Raw genomic sequence first — 16,548 nt, forward strand, 5'->3', positions numbered from 1 at the left:
TGCCTGCAGTCCAAAAGAGGGCACCAGACCTCATTACAGGTGGTTGTGAGCCACAATGTGGTTGCTGGGAATTGAACTCAGGACCTTTGGAAGAGCAGCCCCCACTCTTAACCTCTGAGCCTATCACCGTGTACCAAATACAACCATCTGTAATTCCAGTTCTGGGAAATCACCCTTTCCTGTCCTCCAAAGACACCAGGCACACGTGGTGCATATACGTACATGCAGACACTTCTACCTATTTAAAAATATATATATAGCCTTTTGTAGGGGTGAGTGTTTTTCTGGTTTGGGGGGTATATTGTAATTCTTAATTCCATAATCACTTTTTGTTTATAAAGGATACAATAGACAATTTAGAATTACTAAATACATAAAATTAGTAATCATTACAATAGGGCAAGTACCTTCTCAGCCTATAACTTATATGCAAAGTAGTCACGGTTCATTCCTATATTGTTTTTGTAGCTGTCATTTTTCATGTTTTGACTTAACTGGGAGCTGGAGATAGCCCAATAGTTACGAGCAACTGAAGCTTTTGCAAAGGACCCAAGGCTTGGTTCCCCTAACACGTATAAAATGGCTTTAAACCAACCACGAGCTCCATAGAATCTGAAACCCTCTTCTGACATCTATGGCCTCTACAGACATGATATGTACTGTACACACAAACACACACTCACACATCCATATACAAATAAAATAAATTCACCGTTTTTATCGTCTCAATTCTCCTTAGATTTCAAAAATAAAATTGCATCCTGTAGAAGATAATCCTGTTGAGACAGTGTCAGTTCTAAGCCCAGAGGATCTTGAGGCAATCAAGGATCCAGGTTCTATAACAAATCAGATTGCACTTTTGGAAGCTCAATGTCATGAAATGAAACCAAATCTTGGTGCCATTGCAGAGTATAAAAAAAAGGTATGAGTGAATTATTTCTATTAGGAATTTTGCTTAGTCTAAATTAAGCCCTTTCTTTGATTTTTGCATAATGAGCAATGCTAATTATCAGATTTGTGTGTAAACTTTCTTTTTTACAATCTTCACAGGAAGAATTATACTTGCAAAGAGTAGCAGAGTTGGACAAAATTACTTCTGAAAGAGATTGTTTTAGACAAGCATATGAAGATCTTCGAAAACAAAGACTGAATGAATTTATGGCAGGTTTTTATGTAATAACAAATAAATTAAAGGAAAACTACCAGATGCTTACTTTGGGAGGGGATGCTGAACTAGAGCTTGTGGATAGTTTGGATCCCTTTTCAGAAGGAATCATGTTCAGGTTTGTAAGATTTGAATCCTACTTATTTTCTAAATCATAAATATTTCTTGGGAATGAGATGTGAAGGTTGGAACTGCAACTTCTTTTATTTAGTGATAAATACAACTTGTTTATGTACCTTGTGAGTTTACAGCATAAAAGATGTGCAAATTATGTTATACAATGTCTAGTTTATCTTTTAAGAAATTTTTCTTCGGGCTGGAGAGATGGCTCAGAGATTAAGAGCCGACTATTCATCTAGAGGTCCTGAGTTCAATTCCCAGCAACCACATGGTGCCTCACAACCATCTGTAATGAGATCTGGAGCCCTCTTCTGGTGTGCAGGCATACATGCAGACAGAACACTATCTACACAATAAATAAATAAATCTTTAAAAAAAAATTTTTTTTCTGGTAGATGGCCAGGCAGCAATGGCACATGCCTTTAATCCCCCAGCACTCAGGAGCCAGAAGTAGGCAGAAACCCTGTCTCCAAAATCTAAAAAAATAAAATTCTGGTAGTTGTTCTTAACATGTTCGTCTTCCAATAACATTTCTGTAAACTAGATTTTAAAAAGGTCACCAGCCAGGTCATTGGGATGTGTACAGGTAATCCCAGCACTCATCTGGTTTAGGCAGGAGGATCACAAGTTTTAAAAAGACATACAGATTTAGAACACTTTCTGAAGTTTTATCCTTAGGCATTTGAGTAACATTTCTTAATGTTTTTCAGTGTTCGACCACCTAAGAAAAGTTGGAAGAAGATCTTTAACCTTTCAGGAGGAGAGAAAACCCTTAGTTCACTGGCCTTAGTGTTTGCTCTTCACCACTACAAACCCACTCCCCTCTACTTCATGGATGAGATCGATGCAGCCCTGGATTTTAAAAATGTTTCCATTGTTGCATTTTATATATACGTGAGTAAATCATTGCAAACTTTTTGTTTTACCTCTTGCTATCGGGATTTTCACTTTACCCAAATTCCTGTCAACCACCACTTTTATGAATTGTCCTTTATCAATGCAAACATATGTTAATCATGCGTCAGAATTATTGCCCACAAACTTTGGAGTACTGTTTGCCTGTTCACTATATGACTTAACTGTTCCTCTTTTTCTTTTTAGGAACAAACAAAAAACGCCCAGTTCATAATAATTTCTCTTCGGAATAATATGTTTGAGATTTCAGATAGACTTATTGGAATTTATAAAACATACAATATCACAAAAAGTGTTGCAGTAAACCCAAAAGAAATTGCATCTAAAGGACTTGGCTGAACTTTGTATATATTGAAGATTCTTCAAATTTAATTTACCTAGATTTAGTATTTCTAGGTTTCTATCTGTAAAGAATTGTAAGTTGTATAAAGTACATTTTCCTCTAAGTTGTATGACAAGTGGTTTGTTTTATTAGTGATAATGTCTAAAAAATTGTATCCAGTTCTGTATCATAAAAATGAGTCTAGCTAGTTTGATTTTTTTTAACATAATTGATCATTGGGAATTTCACATGCAAATTCAATCCCGTTCCTCTCCCAGTCCTTCCATCTCTGCCTCTTACCCCTTTTAGCATACCTCCCAAAAAACTAAAAATAAAAATAACCATAACACTCCTCCATCTTTCCAACACCTCTTCATTCATCCTAGTGGCAACAGGAGCTGTGGTGTGTCATGCCCTTTTGTCCAGTCCGCCCCACCTGTAAAATGTTCATTGCAGAGTCATTTGTGTATTCCAAGTCCTCTAGCACACCATCACTGGATCCTCACCAAAACTCCTCTTGAACATCGTGTTATCCTTCAGAGGGACCAGTCAAAAATGGGGCAGATGTTATGGTTGGCCAACCCAAAGCCCAATATGTGTGTCTGGGTAATAGCCCATAAGCCTGGGTCACTGAGCCAGAGCAGCAGAGTAAGCTCTCCTAGGCCCATGACAACAGAGCCAACACTCCCATGCTGTGGTGAGGGGTGGGACCATATCTTCCCGTGGGAGATAGGACCAGCATTCCTGTAAAGAACAGGGCCAGTGGGTTTTGGTTTTGGTGGTTTTTTTTGGGGGGGGGGGGGTTCATGTTGTATAACCCATCTCACCTTGATTTCTCTTCTGCCATAATGGGCATTACAGGTATCCCACTGTATTCCAAGGTTCATGTAGTCAGACCTGGGGATCATGGACTACCTATGTTGGCTAATCCATAAACTGAGTTCAGTGAGAACTGGAGGTTGTGGGGGTGTCACGGGATGATTGGGGACACAGAAGCGTGAAAGCAAATGTTTGCATGTGTAAATCTTGTAGGTCAGAATACCCCAATTATACTCAACTGTGTTGTCTAAAGAAGGTTATGCTATGATCTTAAAGTCTGCCATCACCAGGGGTGGTGTACTCCTTTTAATCCCAGCAGTCAGGCCTGCCTGGTCTGCTTAGTGTGTTCCTATCTCAAAAACAAAGTCTTCTTAAATTTCTAGGTGCTTATCCTAAGGAATTAATTAAATGCCTCATACCATGGACCATGATTCATAATAAAGCCACTACAAATTAGGAGCACACAAATATGTAACTAGAGTTCAAACTTAACTTTTCAAGAAAGAATATTCAGAAGCCGTATGAAAATACAAAGACATCACTTCCTAAGCCATTCACTAAAATACCAAGTTTATTCAAATATACTGTTACACATAAAACCCAGAATTTCCAAATGTGTGTGCTTTAAATTGTATGATCTCAACCACCTGATATAAAATAGTAAGTGTATAGTAACTCATTACCAGAAAACAGAGTTGTGTACTAAAAATGGTCCGGCATATAAGGTTAACACTAGGCATATGCTTGTTTAGATTGAAATGTTAAGTTTCAGTTAGTAAATATCAATCTTCTCCTGCTCCATTTTCTTAAGCATATTGAGAATGAGTTCTCCCACCTGCTAACATGGCACAGCATTACTTGGGTTTCACATTTATACAGTTAGTAACTCCATGAAAAAATGTCTTAGCTAACCTTTGCTTGCTAACATTTGTAAAGAGCACTCACAGTGTGATCGTGTCTGTTAACTGAACACTGTCCCCCTCCCCTCCATTACCTCTTCCAAATGGCCTCAGGAGATCGAAATTATGCTGGATCAAATCTGATTGTTAAGTAGACCTAATGATTAATCTTAGTGATAAACTCTCAGCATTGTTTGTTTTAACCTTGACTTGGACACAGCTTTATCTACCACAAATCAATAAGGCTCAAAGCATTTGTAATCTGACCTCTGAAATATGGTCCCCAGAGTTGGTGATTCAAGAATAGCCCATATGGGATTTCTGGAAAATATTTCAATGACAGTGAACCAAAGTTGTACTGCAAATATTCTAGTAGTCCCTGTTAAGGGAATTAAAGATTCTGACTTAATGAGCTCCTTTAAGACTAGCCGGTTACAGCAGCTCATACTTAAAATTCTCAGCACTTTAGGGCTACAGAGTGAGACCATTTTAAGACAAATATAGCTTACATGATACCAGATCTATTAAATGAATCACATTAACATGATTGTCCTAATGTAAAGGTTTCGTATAGTTTTTAATCTAAGAACAAGACTGAATACTACAAAAGCAAAATACATACTTGTTTTGCTTTGTGGTGCTAGAGCCAGTAGAAAAGGCCTCAGAGGCTCTGCCACTAAACCTTTTTGTTTGGTTGGTTTGAGATCTCAATATGATATCCAGGCTGACACCCTGACTTAGAGATTCTCCAGCCATTAAACTCAGCTAGCTCCTAAATGCAGTTTATATAAAATAAGTTTATATAAAAAAGCGGTGGCTCTGTTTGGAATGAATGTTCTTAAATCTATTAACAGTTATGTTTGTCCAAAAAGATATCTAAGTAATCCTGGCCTGATTTTTTTTATAACTTTTACCACCTCCATCTATACATTGAAAAGCTTTAAATCATGTCAAAATGCTTGCCATTGTTTAATCTAATACCTACATATACAAAGAACTGCAATGCTAACTACAACATATAACAAAAAAAATTTTTGTTAAAGAGAATATTTAAAACACTATCAAGCAAATAAACTACTCATATCAAGAATTAAAGTTTTCTAAGTGGCTGAGTCATCTTTCAGATAATGTTATCATTTCTGACACCATTTCTATCCAACCATGGAAGGCTTATAATATTTCTATATAAACTTGCTACTTTCACTACCCTGACTTCCATCTAGCAATGGTTAGCCTCTGCAATACAGACACAATGAGCCCACATAAAACTGCTGATTTGGGTTTTCAACGAAAAACTATTTTCCACATGAATTCCTTTAACAAATATAAAGTGTAGCATACCGTATTTTTTAAGTCATATAAGTTATTAGATAAACTTTGGTAAAGAGACAAAGAGACTTCAGAGAAACATGTTGAAGTGATTTCATTTAAGAAGGTGATTATGTGTTGGCTGAAAAAGAGTATCAACATTAATATCACTGAAATTAGTGACACTATAACAATATTTAAAATTTTAAAAAATTCCATTTCTTTTTCATCCTTGTCAGGCCAGGAACATGACATCCTTTTTGAAGAAATTCTCATCTCAGGAATGACAGCTTTCTTAATATGTCCAATTTCTGTTCTGCTCCACTCCTTTAGAACTTGGTGTACTCGAGGGTAAATTTCAACAGGCTGCACCTCAGGAAGCGGTCTTCGTTTCAGCATCTGCACACGCCGGCGGACATCATCGATGTTTTCTAGGAACTTAAGTGGCGACTCATCTTGTAAAGATGTCGTCACTGTCATTAACTCAAGCTGTTGCTCTCTTATCTCCTTCACCCTTTCAATCTGTGGGGTGTATTCATGACTAATCAGCTTGCCAACATCACAGAGAGCTGCCAAAAAAATTTTTTTTTTCTGTTCCAATGTATCAGTAAGCTCCTTAAAATACTGGATAACAACTTCCTTATCACCTTGAACCATTTTCTCAGAATGGCATTTCTGTTCTTCAAGCTTTTCAATAAGACGAGTGAGATCTGTGCAGTGTGTGTCGGTTAACTGTCTAAACAACTTCTGAGGTGTATCCTTTTCCTTCAGATAGGCACTTTGAAGGTCATCTATAGGGTGACCATGATGTTGACCTATAGTAAGACAATGGCCACAAACTAATTTTTTATCTAGTAGACAATAAACATTTAATGGTTGCCTGTAATGTTCAGGGCAGGTGACAACATCTGGGTGGTCTTCTTGCTGGTACTTTTCAATAATTGCTCTTAATGCAAAGTTGACAGGTAAGGAGTCTATACCAGTGGAAGCAATTTCAATGATACTTCTGCAGTTAGGACACTTGAGTGGAATTCGCAAAGGTCTCCATATATAAAAGTTACCAGATGCCTGAAGAACATTTTCCAAACAATTTCTACAAAATGTATGAGAGCATGGTAGTACTCGAGGATCTTCAAAAATACTATAACAAATAGGACACGTTAACTCGTCCTCAAAATTGTGCATTTCCTGTCAAGACACACAGAAAAAAAAAAAAAAAACAGTAAGTCTACATATAGCATACATCTGGCACATACTATGTAAAGTTTTAGGCATGACCTTCAAATTAAATACTGTATTTGCCAGAGATTTTTTTAGATGTAATTCAATTAATAAGTGGACCATTATTCCTTTCCAACAAAATCCCAACTAATTTATAATAAAATGCTTTAAATTAGTCAAACTGGTTTTATGTAATGAAGACTAAAATTCAGTTGATGTTCTACTTACACAATTACTATATGTAAGTTTTTTTGTAAAAACTACACTTTGTAATGTGTAAAAAAAAAAAAAAAACTGTAATGAGCTGTGGGCAGTGGTGGCGCACGCCTTTAATCACAGCACTCAGGAGGTAGAGCCAGGTGGGTCTCTGAGTTGGAGGCCTGCCTGGTCTCCAAAGTGAGTTCCAGGAAAGGTGCAAAGCTACACAGAGAAACTCTGTCTCGAAAAACCAAAAAAACTGTAATGAATAGACATTTGTGTAACATTAGGCTTAACAAAATTATTCAATTTAAAGGGAGGAAAAAAATGTACCTGTTTGTGATCGTTTTGGTTTTTTGCTGAGATAAATCTAGAGTTGCAGGTATGAAGCATCACAACTGGTTCAATAATTCTTACAAGTTATATTTAACTTCTCTAGAAATGACTATTAATTTAAGAGCAGCATATGCAATTCCTATTTTCTCTCCCTTTTGCCCTTCTTTTCAGGTGCTAATAATCTAACTTAAGGCCTCGTACATGCTAGGCAAATACTCAACAATGATTTTATACAGCCCCAGATCCACACCTGTACTGAGGTTTTCTATAAAGCGGTAATTTTAACTTGAAAATTTGAAAGGGAAAATGTAACACAAATTTTGAAGGTCTTAATAATAAAAACAAAACAAAAAACCTGAAGCCAGATATTAGGTGAAAACAGAAATCAGAGAGTAAGCCAGCCATGTCTTACCTCTAGGAAATCCTTAGCCAAAAAGAGGGAGCGTTCCTGTTTCCTCAGACTGAAAGCCTGAGTCCTTACCTGGAAGGGTCTTAGCTGGACTACTTAAAAGCCTCTAGTTCCTGGTCCTCGTACCTTATATACCTTTCTGCTTCCTGCCATCACTTAATCCTGGAATTAAAGGTGTGTGTCCTTCCCAAGCAAAGACAGGAGATCTCAAGGACTGCATTAAAGGCACATGCCACCACACCAGGCTCTGTTCCCAGTATGGCCTTGAACTCAATGAGATCCAGAGGGATCTCTGCCTCCCAAGTGATCGGATTAAAGGCATATGTACCACTGCCTGGCCTCTATGTCTAATCTAGTGGCTGGCTCTGTCTTCTGACCCCCAGATAAGTTTTATTTGTTGGAGCACAAATAAAATATCACCCCAGGAAGAAAGTTTTAATTTAACTAGCATTGGCAATAAAAATAGATTTGAAAGGTAAGAGTTGATAATGGTGACAAGTACGGAAAATGAGAATCTAAAACAAATGGTAAAGGAAAGAAAGGACACCATTCATCTCCTTCCTTCATTGAAAAATGTTTGAGAGGCTGAAGAGATGGCTCAGTAGTTATGACTGCAAACTTGTTCTTCCAGATCAGAATTCAGTTCCCAGCACAGAAGGAAGCTCACAACCACATACAAAACCAGCTCTGGGGTATCCACAACACTTTCTCAGTACATGCACATACCTGCCCCACAATGCATGCACGCACTAAAAATGACTTTTTTAAAATGTATTTTTAGATTATCCCTAAAACAGAAAAAGAGACCCAGCAATAGTTCAGAGGCTCATTGACAGATGATGGACCTCCATAAGCTATTAATATTTCCAAAAGAAGCTGACAGTTTTATAGCCTACTTTTATAGTTTTCCTTTGTATCATTCTCAGCAAGCCATAATCCTCAAAACTGCCTTTTGGCACGGAAAAGTATATCACCTGTTTATGGAACCTTAAACAAATCCTAGATGTTCTTTATAAAGAGTATAAAAACTGACAAAACCTATATACAACTAAACAGGGCTAGGGCTACCTTAGTAGAGTGTGTTATCTAGATGCATGAGGTCCTGCATCCTGTCTCCAGCATTACCAAAAAAGTTCGTAGCAACTGCATTTAAAACTAATTGTTCTTTAAAACCCCATTTGATCTGTTTAGTGGTTAGCTCTAACCATCTGTGAGACTACTACTACCCTAGATTAAGTACCTTTGTAAATTTAACTAAATAGACATTTTTGCTTCAAGCACTTAAGATTTTCTAAGGATTTTTCTAACATTTATGTTATGTATTAGAATGTAAGCCTCCTATAAGGTCAAAAATAGTATCTAAACAATAGCAGTGTCAACAGCAATTTGGGCTTTTTAATAATAAAATCTGTTAGGAGCAATGAAGAGCCCATCAGAAAATGTATCCTGTACTGTCTGGCAATATTCAGGATCCATAATGAGCCAAGTTGTGGCATGTAGAGACTAAGTTTTGACCTGTACAGGATTCCAGGAGACTAATGATTGGGCAACAGTACAGAAGATGACAGTCACTGAAAAGAAATGGCAAGTGAATGCATGTTTAGAAACCTTTACAAGGTTACCCAACACCCACAGAGAGCTGTGAAGTCATACAAAAATTACCAAAGAAAAACAAACATGTTTCTCAGAGTACTTCAATGATGTCACAATACACAACGAAGGAGTACAGACTAGTTCTCTGAAAGAGTAAAACTGAAGCAACTGACATGCATTCGATCCACATGTAGTATCATTAGTTATCTGGAGTGCAGGTAGCAAAACTGGAGGAATATCAGATCTTAGGACTAGTTTGCTTCCACAGTAAAATAGCTCTAGTATTATTAACCCTTCAAAATTCTAGTCTGTATCTCTCACAGGAAGGAAGCTGGGGAGAGGCTGGGACATGGCTCAAGGAGCAAACCATTTCCCAGTGCAAACCTCAGCACCTGGGTTTGGATCCCCAGAACCCACGAAAAGCTGAGCATAGTACATATCAAAAGCTAAGCATCCAGACAGCAGAGGCAGAGTTGGAAAAAAAGACCCAGTCTCCAAGAAGTTAGGAGGTTGTCCTCTGACCTCCACACATGCCGTGGGAAGGGAGGGTGGTATACATATTTGCACAAACATAAAACACTCCAAGATTTGGGGGATAGAGGAAAGTACTATCTCTGAGAACCCACTTAATGACCCCACAAATAGCTCAACTTTTTAAGTTGTAGTTTCCAAAGTATCGATGGCAACACTGGACTCTACAAGACAATGAAGCAATACCAAATATTGATTGACCAGATTGACAAAATTACACTGGAAGGTGGGATAAAAACAACTAAAATTTTCCTTATTTAAAAAAAAAAAGCCACCAGGTGGTGGTGGCATATGCCTTTAATCTCAGCACTTAGGAGGCAGAGACACGTGGATCTCTGTGAGTTCAAGGCCAGCCAGGTCTACAAAGTGAGTTCCAGGGCGGCCAAGGCTACACAGAGGAACTCTGTCTTGAAAGACAAAAAACCCAAAGCGGGGTGAAGTGGTGGCACATGCCTTTAATCCCAGCACTCAGGAGGCAGAGGCAGGGAATCGCTGAGTTTGGTCTACAGAGTTCCAGGACAATCAGGGCTACAGAGAAACCCTGCCTTAAAAAAAAAAAAAAAAAAAAAAAAAAAAAAGACTGAAAGATAAGCCAATACTTAAATATCAAATTTTTATTATTTTGAATGTGTGGTGTTACATATGAGTATATGCATATGTGCATCTTAGTAAACATGTGGTCAGAAAATAGCTTTCAGAAATCAGTTCTCGCCTTCCTCCATGGGTTCCAGTAATTAAACTCTGGTCATCAGGCTTATGTGACAAGCACTCAGTCACTGAACCATCTTGCCAGACCCAATTAAAAAAAAATGGGGTAAGAAATTTAAATACATTAAAAACATTATTTAAAATACAGAAGTAAAGCTGGGCAGTCACAGGCCTTTCATCCCAAGCACTTGGGGAGCAAAACACAAAACAGGGGAGCAGAAACAGTAGGATCCTAGTGAGTTCAAAGCCAGCCTGGACTACACAGTGAGTTCCAGGACAGCCAGAACTACATGGTGAGAACCTTTCTCAGAAAAACAAAAGAAAAAAGAAACACTGCCTTGGGATAATGCTTCTATATACTGGTCTAATAAAGTGCTGATTGGCCAGTAGCCAGACAGGAAGTATAGGTGGGACAAGTAGTCAAGGAAAATTCCGGGAAGAGGAAGGCTGAGTCAGGAGACGCAGCCCGCTGCCGTCCAGGGGGCAGCATGTAACACGTGCTGACATATAGATGAGCAAAAATGGGCTAGTCTATAGTAAGCTTGAACTAATGGCTGAAAAGGTTTAATTAATATAAGCTTTTGTGTGTTTACTTGGGGAACGAGAGGAGGAGAGATCTGTCCCGACCGCTGGCCGACCAGGACACAGGAACTCTTCAGCTATAAAACACAGAAGTAAAAACTAAACGACAATGTTAGGAGATGCCTGTCATAGGTTTTAAAGAACAAGAATAGGGAGTGCTAAGTATCTACCAACTTTTATATTAAGCTATTTCATTTAATCAGCATACAACTAAAAAATCTAAAAAACTATTAAAAGAAGATAGCCAATCCTCCAAGTGGCCAGGCGGAAATGCACAATGCAAACCAAGAAAACATCAGCAGTGGGACATAGCCTCAGCTGTATAAATGAGGCTGTCAATGAACATGGTAATTTCTTAAAAAAAAAAAAAAAAAAAAAAAAAAAAACCTGGAAGAACCCCAGTTACCCCTTATACACGCTGTTCTGTAATATAGCCTACCTGATACTCTTTTTATCAAGAGATGAAATCTATTTACCACCACCACCCCCAGAAAATTTTGAATAAGTCAAATGACTGCTTTGACCAACAAGCAATGCTTTGAGTTCACCATGACCAAGGCAACTTACAGAAGACGGTTTATTCTGGGTTCCAGGCGGTTAGAGTCCAGACAGTTGGACAGCAGGGCAGTGGGCAGCTGCAGTGGGAAACTATGGGTAACAGGAGGCACAGGGTAGAGAGAACTGAACGTGAGGGAAGGCTTTCCACTCTCAAAGCCAGCCCCACTGACAAGTCCTCCAGCAAGGCTGCATAGTCTCTCCAGCAGTGCCACCAACTGGGGACAAGTATTCATTTCAAATGCCTAAAGCCATGGGAGACATTTTTCACTCAAACCACACCCTACCACCTAGCCAGGCTACCTGGATTTCAAAAACAGCACTGAGATTTCAGACATATCAGTAAAAAGGCCTTCTTGGACAAAGCTAGCCAAGCTTTCAAATGTTATACAAAAATAGATAGCCAGAATACATACAATGAGGAATGCTGCTGTTAACAATGTCTATATGCTCTAGAAGGCAAAAGATATTACCCCAGAATTCTATACATGTGTGATTTATTCACATGTAACAATAAAAGCATTAGCAAAATCTGTAGTTAAAACCCAATGAAGGAATCATCAAGTAAAAAGGATACAACAAAGATTCCACTTAAAAAAGTTACAGCTAATCACAGCAGGCCAGTCTATGGATCACCCAGCTGCTCCAGAGGCAGAGGAGGGTCATTCGAGCACCGCTGAGGAACAGCTCCTAGGCCAGCCTGGGGGTGTTGGTTTTTGTTGTTTTTCAAGACAGGGTTTCTCCATGTAGCCCTGGCTAACCTCAAACTCACAGATCTCCTCCCGAGTGATAGAGCTAAAGGAGTGTGCCATCGCCAGACAGCAACAGGTCGTTTTTTAACACTGGGATGAAATCTAGGGCTAAATGATCTATTTGTAAAGTAGTTCACAAATTTCTGTGCTTGTGTATTGAACACTTTTAAACCTCTCATTTTTAAGTAAGTAAACTGAACTACAGTGTCTACTCAGGATACTAGATATAAATAGATTAAATATGAGCAGCATTAAACATACGACTCCTGATCCTGTGCTCATAAGTGTTAATTCATTAACATTTCACTGCTCTTCCCATCTTTGAACATGAATGTTATAAAATATTCATTACATTTTAGTTTTGTTTCATTTTTTTGAACAGGGTCTCATATGTTCTAGGCTGTCCTCAAACTGTCATGGTACAAAAGGCGTCTTTGAACTCCTGAGTGCTGATGTTTCGAACTATACTCCATCACACAGGGCCACATTATATTTCACAGGCCTTCTGATGAGTCAGCCAAAAGTCTGGGAAAATTCACATGATGCTACCACCCCACCAGGGCCTCACAGCCAAGTGGCCCTAACTGATAAAAAAAAAATCTTTATGAAATTACAGGCTTACTTAAGAGTTAGTTCGATTAACCAGGCATATACCTTTAAACCCAGCACTTGGAAGGCAGAAGCAGGCAGGACTCTGTGAGTTCAAGGCCAACCTAGTCTACAGAGACTAGGACAGCCAAGGCTACAAAAAGAAACCGTCTTGAAAAAAAAAAAAAAGAAAATTCAAAGTGAAAATATATTTGATGGAAAACATTCAGCAACACACTTGCTGAGAGGCGGTGTCAAAATATACATTATCTTTTATTTTACCAGACTCAATTCATATCTTGGGTCACTAGAAATGGATGTAGATTAATGTTAATGCTAAGCAGAAAGTAAAAGTAACTCCAATAATAAGTGCAGTCTGTAAATGTATCAAATACCTCCATTTGTGTGCAAGCCTTCAGATGTACAGGCATTCTTGTAAAATTTCTGTTACAGAAAAGTAAAAAAATCTTGCAGGGTGGTGATGGTATATGCCTTAAGTCTCAGCAGAGATAGGTGGATTTCTGAGTTCTAGACCAGCCAGTTCTAAAACGCCAGTTCCATGACAGCCAAAGCTACACAGAGAACCCTGGTGGTGGGGGCTGGGAGAAGGGTTGCCCAGTAGTGGGGCACACACCTTTAATCCCAGCATTCCAGGAGGCAGAAGCAGGTGGATCTCTGAGTTTGAGACCAGCCCGGTCTACAGTGAAAGTTAGTTCCAGGACAGCCAGGGGTTACACCAAGAAACCATGCCTTGAAAAGAAACCCAAAAACAAACAACAAAAAAAAAGGTGAAAAAACTTTTAAGACTAAGTCAAATGAGAGATGTTTATTTCTTACATTACGCTTCCTCCATACGATAGAATTTTATACAACACTAGTATACATCTTTTTCCAAGATTATTTTACATTTTACATCACAGCCCAGATCACACACTGTAAAAACATAGTGAGTTTTCTTCATACAAACTTTACTTCCCGGAGCTTACCTGGTTTGCTGATCTCCTGATCTGGATACTGAATATACTTTATGGTCTCCAACTTTCCCAGATCCTTTTGTTATTCTAAAATTAAAACAATTTTATATTCCAGATTTTGTAAAGAACAGAAAAAAAGAAGCTAGCTATAGCCCGATGGTTGGATTTTTTTTTTTTTAACAGTAGTGACAAACAGCCACTACGGCCTGCAGTAAATATCACTTTCATCTTGAAAAGCCCAACGATTTGGCCTCACAAAGGACGTTTTACAACATCCTGCATCCTCAGTGAGGAGTCTGGACAATGTAACCAATAAAACGAGGTTCCCACTAAGCAAACACTCCCAGTGGGGCTGGATGGCTTTTCTGAGACCAGGTCTAACTGTGTGCAGCCCTCGCTGAGGACCTGGACTCGCTAGTTTATTTACCAGCACGGCCTTGAACTCCCTCCCAAGAGACCCCGGCTCTGTCTCCCGCGCTGGGATCCCACGTGTGTGCACTACCATGCCCACATCCACTTCACCAGTTGCTAACGACTGACCTAAGTGTCTGCCCACGTCCCAGTTCTTGTCTCTGGAACGCTGTGGGACTCTCGGGCAGCTTCCCCTAGGAAGCTCCCCATCTGTAAAATGGGCGTGAGTTCCACGCGAACCCCCCCAAACAAAGAAGTAGCTCAAGATGGCAGTCGTGCCCTCTTCTCCAGGATGTCCCGGGCTCAACCACCCCGCCTGCTCCTGCGGGGTGCCCTCGGCTCACCCACCGGCCGCCAAGGGGCTCAACCACCCCGCCTGCAGCGCCACGCCGCGGCTCCACCCGCGCGCGTGGGGCGAGAGCATGCCCGCCCGCCGGAGCCCAGCCCGCCAAGCCATCCTCCAGTCCCGGGCGGACGCAGCCGGGGCAGCCGGGGCAGCCGGGGCAGCCGGGGCAGCCGGGGCAGCCGGGGCTCGGAGCCGCCTGGTCGGGGCCGACGGGAGCCGAGGTACTCACCGCTGGGCTGGCGACGGCGCGGACGGCGCGGACGGCGGAGAATGCCCGGCACCTCGGGAGCGCACACTGCGAGCCGCTCGCCCGAGTCTTCAGGTGCCCGGGAGGGGGGCGGAGCCTCGCGGCGCCACCGCCGCCTCCGGGCCACTTTCAACTGCGCCGCCTCCGCCAATGAGAGGGCGCGGGCGGCCTTTGAAAGTCAACGGCCGCGGGCGATGCGCCTGCGCACTCGGAGGGCGCGCGGGCGGGTCGCTCCGGAGGAGGGCGGCGCGGTGGGACGCGCCTGGCGGGGGCCCGGGTCGCGCCTCCGGGGACGGGGTGGGAGGGTGGGTGAGGAGGGGGCGGGATGGCGCCAGGGCCTCGCGAGGGCAGGGCGGGGCGGAGCGGCCGGGGACGCGCGGGCCGCCCCAGGCTTCTTCCGGGCGGCTGGGCGGCACGGCTTCTCCGCTGCGACCACGCCCGCCCCGGCTGGCGCTGGCGCTGGCCACGCGGAGCCTTCCATTGTTACCGCACAGGGCCCTGGCCCACCCCGCCGCGCCTCCGGGTCCGGGGCACGGCCGCCGCCTCCTTGCCCTGCTGCAGACACGGCGTCCACGCCGCTCCCCAGACACGCTCCCTGGTCCCGGCCCCGGTCCCAAGTGCGCTTAAAAGTCACACTCCCGGGCTGCGTCCACAGGGCTCCGCGCGCCGGGCAGCGCCGCGACGCTTAGATGACAAACGTGTGGACCCCAGGGACGCCCACAGATACCGATGCGTTTCCATGTCACAGATGCGTCTTAAACTTTGAAGTCAGCCTGATGGCTTTTTTAACTTCGCCAAAATACTGTGCTGTGACTCTTTTTTTCCATAGCAATACATGTACGGCACTTTTTTTTTTCTCTCTCTCTCTTAAGAAAATGTAGTGGTGGCCCCGAGGGGTGGCCCAGCTATGGGCAGCATTTGTTTCTCTGCAGAGGACTCCGATTGGGGTCCCAGTACCCACAAGGCAGCTCACAGCCCTCAGTAACTCCAGTTTCTGGGCATCCACTGCAGCCTTCTGCCCACCCACTTCCGCTGGCGACAGGCATGCATTTGGTGCGTACACATACTTGCAGGTCAACACACACGCAGATGTTTAAAAGATGGAGAGTCTTTTAAACGTGTACTCGCCTGTGGAATGAATATGGCTGAGTATTGATGGGTAGTGTGATGTTGTGCGCTATAATTAATGCCACCTGTTTTCATCTCCATGCTTCCTTACTGCAAGAAGGCAGAAGCAGCCTTACCGGCTCTAACACGTGAAGGAGTAGAAGGAATGTTGGAGAGAAGCAGAAGGGGAAACGGACGATAGCCCCCAAACAGGTGCACAGACACGGGACAGACGCGCTGATTGAAGAAAGTGACATTATCCAAGAAGGGCAGCGTCCCCAGTGGTGGTGGTAGCCCTAATCCCAGCTCTTGCAGGACGGAGGCTGGTAGAGCCCCAGTCACAGGCCAATGTGGGCTGCATCGCTAATTCCAAGCTAAGATACACAGCAAGACCTTATCTCAGACTGGAAGGGACGAGGGAGGGAGGGAGAAGGGAAGAAAG

At 41.9% G+C, this 16,548-nt stretch overlaps 2 protein-coding genes across 4 annotated transcripts in view; one reads left to right on the forward strand and one right to left on the reverse strand.

Annotated features, from left to right (window-relative positions):
* Positions 1–2,646, forward strand: part of Smc4 (structural maintenance of chromosomes 4) — a 33,462-nt gene extending 30,816 nt beyond the window's left edge. For both annotated transcript variants that reach the window (XM_036190852.1, XM_036190851.1), the window contains 4 exons: positions 740–922; positions 1,051–1,283; positions 1,996–2,179; positions 2,387–2,646. In XM_036190852.1, coding sequence (XP_036046745.1) covers positions 740–922; positions 1,051–1,283; positions 1,996–2,179; positions 2,387–2,539 — 753 coding nt within the window. In that variant the 3' untranslated portion in view covers positions 2,540–2,646. The remainder of the gene's footprint in view (positions 1–739; positions 923–1,050; positions 1,284–1,995; positions 2,180–2,386) is intronic.
* Positions 2,647–3,894: 1,248 nt separating this feature from the next.
* Trim59 (tripartite motif containing 59) lies at positions 3,895–15,168 on the reverse strand. 2 transcript variants are annotated; one of them, XM_036190856.1, is made up of 4 exons: positions 14,982–15,168; positions 14,008–14,082; positions 11,694–11,774; positions 3,895–6,736 (listed from the first exon to the last, which is right to left on the reverse strand). In XM_036190856.1, the coding sequence occupies exon 4, from the start codon at positions 6,731–6,733 to the stop codon at positions 5,525–5,527; it is 1,209 nt and encodes a 402-aa protein (XP_036046749.1). In that variant the 5' UTR covers positions 6,734–6,736; positions 11,694–11,774; positions 14,008–14,082; positions 14,982–15,168; the 3' UTR covers positions 3,895–5,524. The 2 variants fall into 2 exon arrangements, with proteins under 2 accessions (XP_036046749.1, XP_036046748.1); XM_036190855.1 differs by lacking the exon at positions 11,694–11,774.
* Between the last annotated feature and the right edge of the window lie 1,380 nt (positions 15,169–16,548).

The sequence above is a fragment of the Onychomys torridus genome, chromosome 6, assembly GCF_903995425.1.
Source record: "Onychomys torridus chromosome 6, mOncTor1.1, whole genome shotgun sequence".
Classification (NCBI taxonomy): domain Eukaryota; kingdom Metazoa; phylum Chordata; class Mammalia; order Rodentia; family Cricetidae; genus Onychomys; species Onychomys torridus.

Excerpts from the sequence above, each read along its gene's own strand:
- Trim59 (XM_036190855.1), bottom strand. The coding sequence starts at position 6,733 with ATGCACAATTTTGAGGACGAGTTAACGTGTCCTATTTGTTATAGTATT.